General features: G+C 39.4%; 1 protein-coding gene across 4 annotated transcripts in view; it reads right to left on the bottom strand.

The window, feature by feature from the left end:
* Positions 1-3,346: 3,346 nt before the first annotated feature.
* Positions 3,347-15,520, bottom strand: part of LOC131682063 (G1/S-specific cyclin-E) — a 32,626-nt gene continuing 20,452 nt past the window's right edge. For 3 of the 4 annotated variants that reach the window (XM_058963240.1, XM_058963242.1, XM_058963243.1), the window contains exons 4-8: positions 6,488-7,055; positions 5,962-6,149; positions 5,250-5,671; positions 4,950-5,181; positions 4,370-4,881 (exon numbers count right to left, since the gene is read on the bottom strand). In XM_058963240.1, the coding sequence (XP_058819223.1) occupies positions 4,690-4,881; positions 4,950-5,181; positions 5,250-5,671; positions 5,962-6,149; positions 6,488-7,055 (1,602 nt within the window). In that variant the 3' untranslated portion in view covers positions 4,370-4,689. Of the gene's footprint in view, positions 3,834-4,369; positions 4,882-4,949; positions 5,182-5,249; positions 5,672-5,961; positions 6,150-6,487; positions 7,056-15,520 lie in introns of those variants that run through there. The other variant, XM_058963241.1, reaches the window with a different exon arrangement.

Below are 15,520 nucleotides of genomic sequence, written 5' to 3'. Positions count from 1 at the left end.
TTGCACTTGACAGTGTGTGCAGTGCTTTATGGTCCTATGACCGCGCACCCGGCTTCCCATGAGCGTTTTGGCGGCTCAGAGGTGTCCTTCCATGTTGCTCAGGGATACATTGGTCCTATACACATCCATGCATACAGGCATACATACGGGCTTACATTCATACATACATACAAACTATTTGGCGCAAGTTTAGATCGTGTAACGTCGTGTCATCTAGTCTGTCATCCTATGGAAAATCATCCTACCATCGCCTTGAGGTCAACGTCATATTGGCAAACTTCGCATTGAATCCGCTTCTGTCTCTTCCTAATCTCCTTTTTGTCTCCTAGGTCCGAAGCGGATCAATCGACTATTAATTGAAACGGTAAACATACTAGCAGTATTATTAGTTCTTACTCGCGAATACTTTTCCTACAACTGTGCTGTTTCTTCTCTATCTTATAACATAACTCGATTATCCCTGTTCTAGTCAATATACATATTCATTACATTATGGACCAGGCAAACCCTTAATTTTTCTATTATTATTATCCTGAGTAGCTATACCAGTGAAGGTATTTTAGGATTTCGTTAAAAAGAATCTCTGCCAATAAAGGCGTAAGCAATATTTATCCACATAAAGTTTGCTCGAAACGAATGTCCGCCTGGTTCGACTCGAACAGACCACACCGACCCGAAAGGGTTGCTTATCATTTCTGAGAGCCGGTGTGCTTGATCGAGTTTAATAATCATAAGAACAAATCCTGAATAATTAACTATCTCTTAGGTGCCAGTCCTGCACTCCTTTCCTGAACTAGCCTCATACTCACGATCAAAAGAGTCGACAACTAGTAGGATCTACATGTCCCCCACTCAAGCGAATTGATCAACTTGCAAGTAGGAGCACATATCTATCAACCAGCCAAGAAGACTTCCGAATCAATGAGAATCGACCATGCCAGTCGAAGGCCACAGGCCCAGCGCCATCTCGTACGGTGTCATTGTCATTTCTCAGCCCACCCTCTGGCAGACGTTCATCTGCCCATCTAGACTCTGTCAAGATGAGAACCTACAAAGCCTAACTGTTCGTATGTGCTAGTCCGTTTAGATTTTGGTTTGCAAAACGAAACAAGATAAGCAAAATAATTGTGATTAGTGTCGTAGTTATAATAAATAAGTAAACGATTTCTCCTCTGTTGTCCGTTCCCTTGTTCGTAGTCCTCCCTCCTGTTCCTGATCTGTTTGGGCCACTGGCTTTCCGTTTTCTTGGCCGTCACGCTCGATCCGCATCAAGCCGCACATATCATGGCAGGAGAAACAAACGAAAAGACAAAACAAAATGAAAATAAATGGACGTCTGCTATCTGTGCCTAAATTGATGTTGCTTCGCAGTTTTGCACGACCCAGGGGGGACTTGGCCTTGATCCCAATGCTCTGTCACCGATGTTACGTGATATTCGTTATGGAATATTCTTTGTTTGGGGACCATTCATAAACAATGTACTTTTTTATCCCTGATCCGCTGATACGTCTAAAATTCATTTTTAGTTTTTATCTCGTTACGTGACGCTCTTCCCCTATTGTCAATATCCATCATCATTTATAAATGGTCCCCTGGTGATATATTTAGAGCAGACAATCCAATGAAAAATGGATTGACAGGATTTTAGTGCGCTCTTGGCGCCTTGTGTCACATCTTCATGTTTGTTATACATATTAAGAATACCAAAGCATGCGATGTGATGACCGGAAGATTAGAGAATCAACTCCTCCCCTTCCCCCCACCATCGTGAAGCTATCCCCATTAACTCTATTCTCACAGTCACGTCATTTAGTGACTAGAAGGCAATTTGTCCAGGCTTCATCGCAGGGTCAACATCTGCGGCCCTATTCTGCGCGGCGTGTGACGTGAGACGACTAATCTAACCTCACTCTATGTGACTTTTCTCACCCAATTCTGAAGAGTCACTTCGGGTGACGTGAGACGCCCATTTAACCGCAAAGGGGAATCTCACCTCACCCGAGTCGACTCTCAGAATAGGGTGAGCAAAGTCACGTAAAGTGAGGTGAGATTAGTCGTCTCACGTCACACGCCGCGCAGAATAGGACCGCTGATTGTCATTGATCGTATTTCTCGAAAACCGCTTTGGTCTTCCTCGACAAAGGCAGCATTGAGGATCGTTATATTTTGATAGTTATTTAAATCGAGATTATTGTAGATATGGCATATGCACACCTCCAACCAGTTTAAAAGCATTTCTTCTTTCACCAAGACCTTACCGGGTAAGGCCCAACAAACTAACAAATAACCGCAACATTGCGATGAAAACTAGAAGGAATTATTAATATGCATTCCGCGCTGCATCACTGTACTGCATGGGTGAGAACAGAACTCAGGGAGAAAGGTTACAAGTACCCCAGATCTGTATGTACAATGTATACACGCTTAGTGATGTCCGATCATTACAGTTAATCGATTATTTGCTCGGTAATTTTGTACATCACTGATAACACTAGTTTACAAATTTTGGGGTGATTGCATGAAGTTAAGAAAAAAGGTGTTTTCTAAGTCAATTTTGGGTCGCTGAACACGAAAATCATATTCATTTTCTTTTTCAAAAAACCGTTTTTGAGATTTTTTGAAAAACGTGTTTTTGAGCACTTTTTGCAGTTATTGGTCAAAATGAGTTTTTTTAGCAAATCACAAAATCGCTTCTTTGAACAAAAAAATGAATATTGTTTTCGTGTTCAGCGACCCAAAATTAGTCTAAAAAAACTTTTTCTTGAAGCTTCATTTTTCTTGTAAACTAGTGTAATCGATTAGTTTGAAACCTTAACTCTGAGCACAAACTTACAATTTGTCACTTTTGTGTTATTTTTGACAACCGACTACTTTTTGGAAAATGTTTCAAAATTGAATGATGAATTTTGAAAATATTTTAAAAGCTTAAAATATGACAATAGGTGTTTTAACATACATCATCAATTTGTTACCCGGTGTTGCTTTTACATCATGGAAATGTAAATAGGGAATAATGATTAAAAACTTTAAAATTTGAATTTCCTGGACAACCGACATAATATTGCCCACAGTAAAAATCGTTACAGAGGGTATACAACGTGCGGATCTGATCATGAATTGTTTTGTTTTGGTAGGAGCGTCGTACTAACCCCCAAAAAGTCTTACAGGTTTACCAACGGATGCGAAGACTGCTGAAACAAAAGGATTGTATCGTAAAGGTTTCGCTTATTTTCGCACTTTTCAAGGACTGATAATTGCATAGAAATCCGCACATTTTAATATTTTTATTTCTTTATTCTTCTTAAATCTATATTAATCGTAATATAATGAACAAACTGTTACTATTCAGTGCATTAGTTCTTCTCGCTTAACCTCAAAATGCACATGCGCGTCTACTCATAGAAAGTTTACACGTGTACATAAATATGTACGAATTAACTGAAATACATGCACGTAAAACTAAAACAACAGTGCTATTTATAATAATGCATATACTAATGTGGACCGTTGAATAAGATATCTTTACAACATAATAAGCGTACTTTTTGCCTTTCTAATACACGAAGGGCTATGCTCTCGACATTTTTCTCAGATTCAGAATAATCCTGCTGCAATGTTCAATATGTACCTTCAATTTTTTTCATTAAATTAGGTTTATTTGCTAGTCACGTTTTATTGGTTTTAATACATGTTCAAATTTTTCAATCACTCCATTATTAGTTCAACTGATGGTCGGATAAATCACATTAACTTGACTCACTGCTTCAGTTTTTTTTCTCTGTGCTTCTCTGTGTTTCTGTTTCAACGCTTGGTAAGGCGAATCTTGCGTCGTCTAGAATGAATAAAAAAATCTATTGCTGTTGTTACCTTTACAAGTAACCCAGTTGTCAATAGTTCAATACTTCAATTACTACAATCGTACAAAGGACCAGAATATTAAAAAAAAAAACTGGCCCGAGTATAAATAGTACTTGTTTCTCTACATTTTTTGTTACCTTTACGAGGCAAGGCCATCATTTAGTGGTTAGTTTTACTCTCAATGTTACACGATTAGTTGGATTAAGCATGGATTTGGTTATTTCAAATTAGTTGGATAGGATGCGTATTGCAGAGGAATTTTGCATTAGTGTTGTTTGTTAAAAGCTGCATGTGATTGTTAAGTATTATTGGGAACTATTTAGACAGTTAAATTGAGTTTAGTTGGATCGAAAGGAATTGAGTTGGCTGTCTGGATGAGGGGAAAGTATCGATATAAGCTTTTCGTGCCATTCTAACCCCTTTTGTACCGATTGAAGTATTGTTAAGTAAGGCACAGTTTGTACTAGTTATAATTCCAAGGTCAATTCACTATCTCTTCTACAATATCTATTTAATTGACCTTAACCATAGGCAGAAATATGCACTTTATTGCGACAAACATGTTTATAGTGTCAGTTAGCAGTTATGTGTCTTCAACTGCCTGCGATTGGATACTTTAGCATGCTATAATTATGGCTTGATTTTTCCGTGTATTTTCTACTATTCCTATCGGTGACACATTTTTAAGCTTTGACGTGAAGTGTCAACCAAAAACTCAATCTTGCGAAGTATTCAGTAACGCTTGTGTATAAATTACAAATATCTGGGCTACATACACTTAGAAATAATCTACGATTGACAGAAAGTTAGGAAATAATTTAAACTACCTATCAAGTCTTTGCGCAGACTGCATTGTTCTCTATCTCGTGTGGATTGATTGGATTGTTCGTATCCAAAGATTTACGACTCGACGCCGGTGGAGTCAGCAAGCCCTCTGGATCGAGGAGCGGTGCAGGAGAAGCTTCTTGCTGTATGATACAAGCAAGAGCTTCCAGTTGTTCACGACGAAGTGTCGCCCGATCCTGTATATCATAAACGAAAAAACTCAATGATTAATTCATCCGCCAATTGTACAAGCAAGGATACTTACGAACATATCCAGCGAGGTGGTATGCGTTTGAATGATGTGAGAACTATCTGTCACTAGATTTGGGCAGACATGAGCCAGGCCGTAGCTAGCTTTGACCTGCTCTTGGGACTCGAGCAGTGCCAATGGTGAGATTTCGTTTTCGTCACAAATTACCAAAAAGTACGGTTCCATCCATTTGGCACAAGGCGCGATTGCGTCCCAGTCTAGACCAGACAACGCGATAGCAGTTTTTCTGTGAATGAAATTATTTCTTTAAAAATCCGTTATTTATTCTGAAAAAAAAAAACAATTCGGTAATACCTATCAAAGGTGTGGCTGACCGCAGCCGCAGCAATCACAGAGTAGGGAAAGTTCGCCAGACCGACGTCCAGCGAACAAAGATCTATCAGTTGTGCGGTTTGAGCAAACTCCATACCGGAGAACTGTGGATACACGAAGGATTCGGCGGTTTTCTGTTCACTTTGCGCTTTGACCGTCTGCGACAGATAATGCTGCTTTCGGCCACTTCCGCTTCCGGCATACGCCGGTACCATTTCCGACTGTCGGCTTGTTACGTTGATTTGCATGTATAACCCCAGCCAGCCCATAACCGTGACGGGATTAATGCTCCACTGAAGTTCACTCAGCAGTAGTAGTTCCTCTTGCAGGATGTCCTCCTCGGAGCAGGCTCCGTCCGTGACGTACGCAAACTCACCAATTTTGGGCGGGTAAATCTCTTCGACCTGCAAATAGATAAGGTGTTTGATATAGAGTCGAATTTCTTGTAGCGGTCAGAAATGACGCAACTTTTGCTGGACGTACGAGAACAATTGTTTCAGGTATCTTCGGAACTAAAGAGTATTCTAATCGTAGTTTAAACTGCTACAAGTCATATAAATTCAAAAACTTCTAGTAATAACTAATTTTATGACTATTCTAACAATATGTGACGGAAATCAATCAAATAATGGAAAAAAGGAAAATAAAGAAATGGAAATAATTCAAAGGAAATTTAAAGCGAATTATTCCTTACCTTGGCGGCCACGAACAGCGAGGTGATACCAAGCAACTGTAGATGAGTCTTTTTCTGTTCCTTTTTTCGACTCAGATACCGATCAATATAATCCACCGCCAGATAGTACGTTTCACGATGTAGTTTGTACACTTCACACACTTCGATCAACCAGTCTAGTAAGATCGCTCGCATCCGTGGTTGAAGTCCTAGAGAATGACGAAACATCGGGAAAATCGAAAATAATAAATCAATGGATTTACTGATCCGCATAGGAGAAATGAGCATGGAGGATTTTTTTTCCAATAAGCGATTTCTGGCAATACCAAGAAAAAATAACCTGAACAAAATAATGCCATAAAAACAGGATGCGAACATTCAGAAAAATATACCTATTTTTTCATTGATACAGTTATAATGGCACCAACTGGCATTGTTCGGTACAATAAAATATCTACTTTTCATGAGCTTTCCTTCCCCCATCATTACCTGCAGAGGACTGAACAAAACATGCGATAATGAAAGACCATAAAAAAGGTTCGCTTACCTGGATGTTGATCGAACATATTCGGCTCCCGCTCGAGTGACGCCTTCTCGTCCTTCCGACACATCAGTTTCCACACGTCGTTGGAATCGGCCCACGAAAACCTAGGCAACGGGCAGGCTCGCAGCTCCGACGATGGTGTCACGCAGCATGGCAGGTTCGGTATACGGGATTCACTACATCTATTGTTACTACTACTATTATCACTATGATGTAGATGATGATTGTTGTTGAGTGTGTAGGATTTTCTATTGCCGTGTGGCGTCGTGTCACCCTTGGTGTTCCAACTACCGCGGGATCCATCACAGGAAGGACTAAGTATATTGCTATCTACAGAAGGCGGTGAAATCAGAGGGAAGGGGCCGAACTCCGCCGTCGTCGAGTAGCATTCGGAGGAACTCTGCGTATCCGAGGTGTACTCGCTGCTGGGGATGTTGAGACTACTGGCACTATTGCTGGATGCTACCGAACTGACCACGCTAGGCACTGACATGATCGGAGCGGACGATGCCGCGATCGGTGACCGTCGCTCGGCTGCATTACGTTTGGGGGGTCGTTGGTTTTCTATATCCTGTTGAAGAAAGTGCGAAATAATAACATTTTGAGGTTCACATCACAGGCTACTACTAGAAAGTAGTCAATAAAGAACAGCAGGAAAAGCACAATATTGCAGCGCAACCAGCGAACATCAACTATCGATGGTAATGCATAATTAAACCGCATTCCACCAAGGATATGTAAAACCGGTTCCGACAATTACAGGCTATCACAAAAAGAACAAGCATACCATATGAAGCAGATCATCAATAGCGATTGTTCGAAATACGATAACGAACTTCATTGTTCTTACGACAGTGCATTTGGATTCCGGAAAGGTTTTATCGTGCGAAAGAATTGTGCGAGAAGTTGATTTCTCAGCGTGAGCATCGTACAAAAAAAAAACAAAAAGAAAAGTATGCCCTAATGTCAATAGAGCCGTGCCAGTGCATGCTGTTAAGAGGACAGCTTACAACAAACGGCGGCAGTTAAAAGGACTTCGGAATGCATTCGAACGTATGTGTAGTTAGCGGTAAAGAAAAGTTTTACCCGTTAGGTACACCTTTTGCCAGTCAGTCCTGACATACCAGATGTTTCGATAAATGTAGTAGTAGTAGTTGTTGTTATAAATCCTACAGACATTACTTTTTACGTGCCTGTTTGTGTTCCGATAACTTGAACACTACTATACGAATCACTAGAAGTGCTTTAATTTTGCAAAACGATGAAAAATTAAATGTACGCCAGGCACTGAGTACATTTTTGTTCTCTTTAGTATTTTTTCTATCGAGTTCTAGAAAGTGATATGTTTGATGCCGACCAATCTTTAACGTTCCCATTGAATAATTTTGGAACAACGACAAATTACAAGGGGATTTTTTTTTTCATTTGATCCTAGCTGTAAGCAATAGCCTTTTTGTAGAACGAATTTTATCTTACATTTCTCGACAAACATATGATTACGGCCTAAAAGCCAACTGTCAAAATCCTCTTTGAATGGCAATTCCAGACAAACCGTTACTAGTCGAACACAGTTCACAACAGTTTATGAAAGAGAAAACTTTTCTCTTTCGTTTATTATCAAGATCTGTGATTGGCGTGTAACGGTTTGTCCGGAATTTCCATTCAAAGTAGATTTTGACAGTTGGCTTTTAGGCCGTAATCATATGTTTGTCGAGATTTCCACAGTTTACAGCGGATTAAAAGGACTGCAGTGTATTGCTACGCAGATCTTGGCGTTTACTTCAACTGGGCAACCAACTAGGGTTACTGTGCCCTAATTCATCTAAGCACCTCTATTCATCCCATTTAAAAACATTAGTTAGAGCAGTGTCGGCAATCTCTATTCAACGCATCGGCTCAAATAGTAGGATGAATAAATGTGGGTTGTATACCATTCCCCCGAAAGCCATTTCCCAGAAAGCCATTCACCAGAATTCTATATCCCAGAATGTACCATACCCCAGAAAAACATTTCCCGGACTGTACCATTACCTAAAAAGCCATTATCCAGAATGCCCCATTCCCCAGAAAGTCATTCCCCAGAATACCTCATTCCCCAGAAAAGTTAATGCTTTGCTCATTTTTTGTGATGATGCCAAAGGTTTGTGCATTACCTAAGTCAAGGAACTGATGCGGAGTAAAGCTGCGGAGGATGATCCTTAGAAAACGGCGGTCTCTCACAAGCAAACCTGTTATCCACTTGTAAAACCAGTTTACTCGAACATAGGAATTGATTCCTTCTTTCAAACATGAGCAGTTCTTTGAAATTGTATGCCAAATAACTCACATCCCACACATGAATGCACATCCTACCAAATGGTTGGGTGTGTTTTTAGAGTATTTATCTTTCTTTTGCATTGGAAATGCAAATTTACGATTAGCTCGGTTTACTTAAACATGTAGCACTAATACATTCGAAAGTATTTCTATAGCTTATGGCAACTGGTACAGTCGTGATTCGATGGTTGGGCCACACCTCTGTCCAACTAACGAATTTGATTCGTTAGTTGGACCGACTAACAGATGTCAAAAACTCTCCAAATGAGACGTTAGGAGTGTATTTGCATCTATTCGCATCTCTAATAATTGTCAGATTGATTGTCAAAGTAAATTTGACATAAGATTTTGACATTCAGATGCTTTTTAGTTGGACAATGGTCCAACTAGCGGAGGTCCAATTAAAAAGTGGTCCAGTTAAAAAGTGTACAACCAGCGAATCACGACTGTACAATAGAGTAACAGGCATAATACTCGACAACAGTTCCTCGCCAACGTTAGCGGTCATATTGAATTGAATAAATTTTTAATTGGTACTGTTATCGCATTTGCTATTATGGAGCCACTGATATATGCGCAAGTATACGGGGGATAGACTAGTAAAAAACTGTTCTTGGGTCTGAGTGTTTCCGAAATGTTGGTTATAGGCAAAAGGTCTGGATTGGGGAGAAGCCGAAACGATGACAAAAAGGGTGGTCGATGGTTTCAAGTGGAATACGAACCGCTCCTACTGGGAATGTCGCGGAGTTCTGTATAAATTATCTAGCGGAATTTTCCTTGTAACCGGGACCGTCAACAATGAACGTGTCTTTGACACAGCCGTCATATGAATACGACCAATGAAATGCATCAAATAAGAAACTTCGATCGTAGTCACTATCTCGAAAGACCTTAAAAAACATTGCGTAACTTCAAAAGTGTATCAAAACACATATACCAAAAAATGAAAGTCAAAGGAAGAGAAGGGAAGCTCTTTTAGAAAATGTATTGAAATGAAAAATAATCAGCACTAACAGTGCAACATAAACATTGTCCTAGCTTCTGAAAAAGATTACCCTGCTTGACACAAAGCCATTTGGCACAATATCGTTTGACATGAGACATTATATGGTAAAAGTATCTTTCGAGTGTATTTAGTGCCACATGTTTGAGTAAACCGAGCAATCGGGTGGATCGGACTTTTACGTACGAAACATTCCAATGCAAAAGAAGGATAAATACTATAAAAACACACCAAACCGTTTGTCGAAATGTACATTCATTTCGATTTTTACATAGATTTAGGGAAAGCTGGAAAGAAGGAACCAACACCTATGTTTGAATAAACCATATAGACAAAAAGATCAAAAGTTTGCGTGCAAGAGTTATTTGGCATAACGATATAAAGAACTGTTCATGTTTGAAAGAAAGAAACAATTCCTATGTTCGAGTAAATCGGGTACGCGAATGGATAACTGCCTTGTTTGCCAGGAGCTGCCGCTTTCGACGGCTTATCCTCAGCAGCTTAACACTGTATCAGTTCCTTGACTTAGGTAATGTACAAAGTTTTAGTTTCGCCACATAACCTTACTTACATTCTTTGTGGTCCTAGGAAGGGGGCTACCGCTTTCTATGGTTATTACCAAATGGCTCTCAAAAACACACCTGTACTGAATATTGCGATTTGTTCTATATGTATGTTTATATTATTAAAAAGAATGTAAAAATATTGCTTTTGTCTAATGCTGGTAGCAGTGCACTCTTCGAGGTAGCAATATGGCCAACATTCTGAAAGATTGATGATTTTCCCGAAGTTTTTTCCCACTTCAAAAATATCATCTGGAAAATGGTTATATCGGTGTAACTTCTGAGCATTGGTTCATTCTGTATGTGGTTTTCTGGAGAATAGTTCATTCTGGGGAAACACTTCGGAATTTTAGTTTCTGTGGAATGGTTTTTGGGGAAAGTCAGCAAACTCTTTATTTTAATTCGGAATAAATAATATTCTAATTTTCGGTTTCAACACAATGCAAATCATTTCAAATGTGACCGAATCGAAAGCGAAGAATGTCGTTCGATTGAAGTGGGAAGGAAATAAAAAAAAAATTCTAGGGAATGACTTTCTGGGAAATGGTGCATTCTGGGGTATGGAATTCTGGGGAATGGTACATTCGGGGAAATGACTTTCTGGGGAATAGTATATTCTGGGGGATGATATTCTGGGGAGTGGAATTCTGGGGAATGGTTTTCTGGGGAATGATTTTCGGGGGAATAGTATACAATCATAAATGTATTGTATTCGACTTTTTGCTTCGCTCATACGCGGGCATTTTACTTTTTCTACAGCAGATTTTTTATGGTACTCCTTCTTCTGCAAAGCTGCAGACATCTATACAAGCGCAATCCGATCACTACAAGCCTAGTTATCGGCGAAATAATGCGATATCCTGACTAACGAGATGAATAAGGGCGCGTCTACCCTATATTTTTTCATAATCCTGCAACAGAATTTATCCGCGCGATGCGTCAAATTAAGAACATGAAACCGGCCATATCCGCCGACATCGGGTAATCCACGCAACCGTAAGAACCCAGAACATACCCAAGGTCAAATGAGTCGAAAACTAGCAGGGCCCACATGTATTCCCACCCAAGCGAAGTGATCACTTCACTTGTAAGTAGAGACGCGTTTCAACCAATTAGTCATGAAGACATCCGTACCAAGACTGGACCATGCCAGACGAAGGATACAGGCCTGGCACCAACCAGTTCCATATCAGCAAAAAATATACCTATATCTGACTCTAGCTCATTGAAAGCCTAATTTAAACAGAGATCATTTACTGAATGACAAGATGTTTCCTACTCAGTTCAAACAATACGTATTTTCCCTGCATATTAAACTCCCCTGGTATTAGTTCCTAGCTTATCAAATCGTACAAAACAAAAATATACTTCGTACAGTGGCTTGTCAGTTTAGCACTGTTCAGGGAGAACTTGGCCATATACCCACTGCTCTATCGCCAATGCAATGTGATATCTCAACCAGAATACTAGTCTAGGTAGAATAAACTTTCCTGAAAAACCAGTGTAAACATTTTAATGAAAATACGTTGAAAATCACCATCGCATACGGATTTGCATACAAGAATCACCATTGTATCCAAGTTTGCACGCAACGCTCGTATAACGTTTGCTGGCCGATCGAAGCGCCGGCTAGTGGAAAGTTGCTACTTGCTGGTGGCATTTCAAAACGACAGTTTTATTTCTTGCACACATTGAAAACTTTACTTGTATGCCAGTTCTCAGTGATGATGTTATGGCCGAAAGGTAAATAAGCGCCTCCCATTCCCGTTTATTTATCTACAAAGTTATATGTACTTTTTCCTTCAAAAATGTTGCATTCACGTATTATTTTTGGTCATCCATGTGGCATTAACTATTAAAGAAGCAATTGGGTATAACATGTCATATGTATTTGTATTCCCTTTTCATCGAATTCGAAGTTATATGACAGCTTGTGGTCTGTCAAATTATCTTAAGTAAAAAAAAGTTTCTCATTCAGACCAATTAGATTGAAATTGATCCTTATAAAACATACCAACAACACATACAGGATATATAAACCGATTTTCACAGTCGAGTGTTTTAGAACATATGGTCCATAACGCAGCCCTCATTCATTCACTGACTGAATTTTCACGTATAATCGAATACCTTCAGTTCAGAGGAAATATATCAATAGAAGAATTCATTTGTTATATGTGAACACATTGAAGACAGAAGGCATTTTTACATCTTAGAGAATAAGTGAGCTCAGTAAACTATGCCTGGTGTATTTTTGCTCGATAAATCCCACTTAGAGCCACCAGCTAAAGTTGAATTTGAACCGAAAATAACTGAATGAATGCGCTGCACCAAACGAATAAAGCACGATGCAACCAACCAGAGCATTCCCTCCAGCACAGCGGATCTGAATTTAACATTATTCCTTTTACAAGCTCAACAGGGGAGGCCAATATTTCTGAGTTCTGGTCATTATCATCCTAACAAGAAGCCAGCAAAGGGAGTCTTAAATCGTCTAAAAATAAATAAGTGCAATGAGCACAAGGGCATTCGGAGTGGACTCAAAAACGGCGGGGTGACTCCCAATCAGAGAAATTCCTCTACTTCTAGGAAATTTTTCGTACCCCACACACTGCTGAATAGTCATCACAGGTATGTTCACAACCTTCAAACATTTAGAAATTCTCCTAACATTAAAAAGCTTGTCAAAATTCAGAGAAGTACAAAAATTTCATGAAAAAAACAAACTTCAAAAAACCTTTCTAGATTGTTTAACAAATAAATTTCAAGAAAGCTTCCGATACTTTTCCAGCCCCTGTTTTTGTTAGCCAAAAGTTATCATGGATAATAAAAAAAACTTCGTTTACCCTATCTAGTAAAATCAGAATTTTTCTTTAAACGTTCGACATTCTTCCATTTGAAAGAAAGGTCAATAAGCCAATGAGCCAAGCTCAGTAAAAAAAAAATAGTTTCAAAATATGAATCAGAAGATCGAATTAAACCCATCAGAACATGCTGAAATTATGATACATGCAATGAATTTGCAATTGACACAAAAATCTGCAGGAACATCTAAACTATTTTGACGGTCGAGGACATCAAAAGTCCATGGAAACTATTCAACCATTCTAGAATGCTTGCAATAAGCTATGTTTCTCCAAATAACAAATCTAGTAACGCTATCGCACCATAAAGTTCCCGCTGTCTCAATTTTTGGCGGGAAACCCACACTATGCGCTTGGCGTCTACTTTCTCTTCCCTATGTTTGTGCAACATTTTGTGCTACATTATCATATGTATATGCTCTCTCTTCTACAAGCCTTTTAAAAAAGGCAATCCCATTCCGATGCATTGACACAATACAGCAATAACTATCGGGGGAAAAAACTCGCAGCCATCACTAACTTATCCTGCTAAAAAGGGTCCCTGCCTTCCACCCCTAGTTCTAAATTATTTATTCAGTGTTTTATATATGTATTTACGGTAGGACAAGCCCGCCAACCAAAATGAATTGTTTTTTTATCAAGAATGTATCGCTATTCGCCGTTTAGGACAGCTAGAAAGACGAGTACTAGTTGGACCGCGCATAGGTATAGCCTGCCCCTTTGAGACATCGGGCGCGCAGGATTGGAAGCGCCTGAGCAGACCAGTCAGTAGGAGCGATGTCGAAAGGCGAAACGGAGTAGACAAAATAAAAAAACGCAAAAAAAAAGCTGGATGGAAACAGGCAAAGCCAATTCAACGACCCCTTTACATAATAAATTAATGAACTTGGACGAAAAAAAATTTAGCTTCACACTCGAGAATGTCTTTCGAGACGTGTTGGCGTGTGCGTAGCGCATTGCGTCATCTTGCTGTCGAGTTCTAATTGTCCAAGCCTAATCGACCCTCTAGAGTAAAACTGTTGTAAGCTTAGGATGCGGAACAAACGATGCACGACGTTTAAATGGTACCGGGGTCGTATACGCGAGGACGTTAAATCCCAAAATCGAGCCACTACATTCTCAATAAAATTTAAACTTATGTGCTTGGAAATCTTTGTTTTCGGGTGACGTACTAAAACAAGAATATACCGAAACTGATGTTCATATTCGATATAATGAAATCTTAATTTGTGTAACCTTTATTCAACTGACCTCTATCTTTTTACAAAACGAGATTATGATCACCAAATGATGGCAGAAAGACGTGGATTTTAAAATTATTTCTGATAGAAATCAGTCATTTCTGCTCAGGCTCGTTTTTGAATAACAAAGATTAATTCAAGTAAAACTATTTTAACTGACAAGAAACCACTCGAATGATGGTTTGAACAACCCCATTAAACCGGTTTTGTTTCCTTTTCGCAGAACATAGCCTTTTCGTCTTGTTTATTTTGGTTCCTCATTCGTTTCGAATTTAATACTTTAAATTTAAATTTCTCCCTGGGCTTCCTCGTCCCAGGCATCGCACACGAACGGTTTGCCTTTTAATACCAGCATCGATACGAGCAAGACCTTACAATCCCAACAAAATAAACAGGAAAGAAAAGAAGAGAACAAAGATTGACTCAAGCAAAAATAATATTACCAAAAGTGAGAGAAGAAATCTGGAGGGAAAGCCAAATCTGCTTCCAGCTCTCATTCGATGGCCAACGCCGGCAAAGAGCGCCAAAATTACAAGCCACAGGCTTGATGCTAGAAACGTTCTTGGAAGACCCTTATGGAATGTAGGCAACATGGCAATATGTTCTAGTCAGTACATGGGAATGGCAAACACTTGTTCACGGTTCGTCTCTACCGCTATGGCAAATTTTACTGCAGCCGTTGTGTTCCGATATGGCAAACTGGGTCCTGGTCCTTTTTAGTCAAGAAAAAATAAGATATGTTCCTCAGTCTACCAACGCTTATCAGAGACATTCTAGGTGATAAGCGTTGACACGTAGAACGACTATACAAACAAACACCGCTGTTTGATTCAAGTTGTTCGTAAACAACCAATTTTGCATTGGCTAGTATAGAAAGCAACCAACTAAATAACCTCTACTCACCCCGAACGGTAATGTAATGCCGAAATCAGTAAGTAGTTCAAGTTCAGTGAATCATTAGGCAAACGAGGCGTAACTTGCGAAACCATTTACCCAACATTTGTGCGTAAAAAATTTCTGAATAATCCACGTTGACACATTACCCAACT

This window comes from Topomyia yanbarensis, chromosome 2 (genome assembly GCF_030247195.1).
Source record: "Topomyia yanbarensis strain Yona2022 chromosome 2, ASM3024719v1, whole genome shotgun sequence".
Classification (NCBI taxonomy): Eukaryota; Metazoa; Arthropoda; class Insecta; order Diptera; family Culicidae; genus Topomyia; species Topomyia yanbarensis.
Note: the sequence above shows the minus strand (reverse complement) of the source record. Positions and strands in the feature narration are given on the sequence as shown.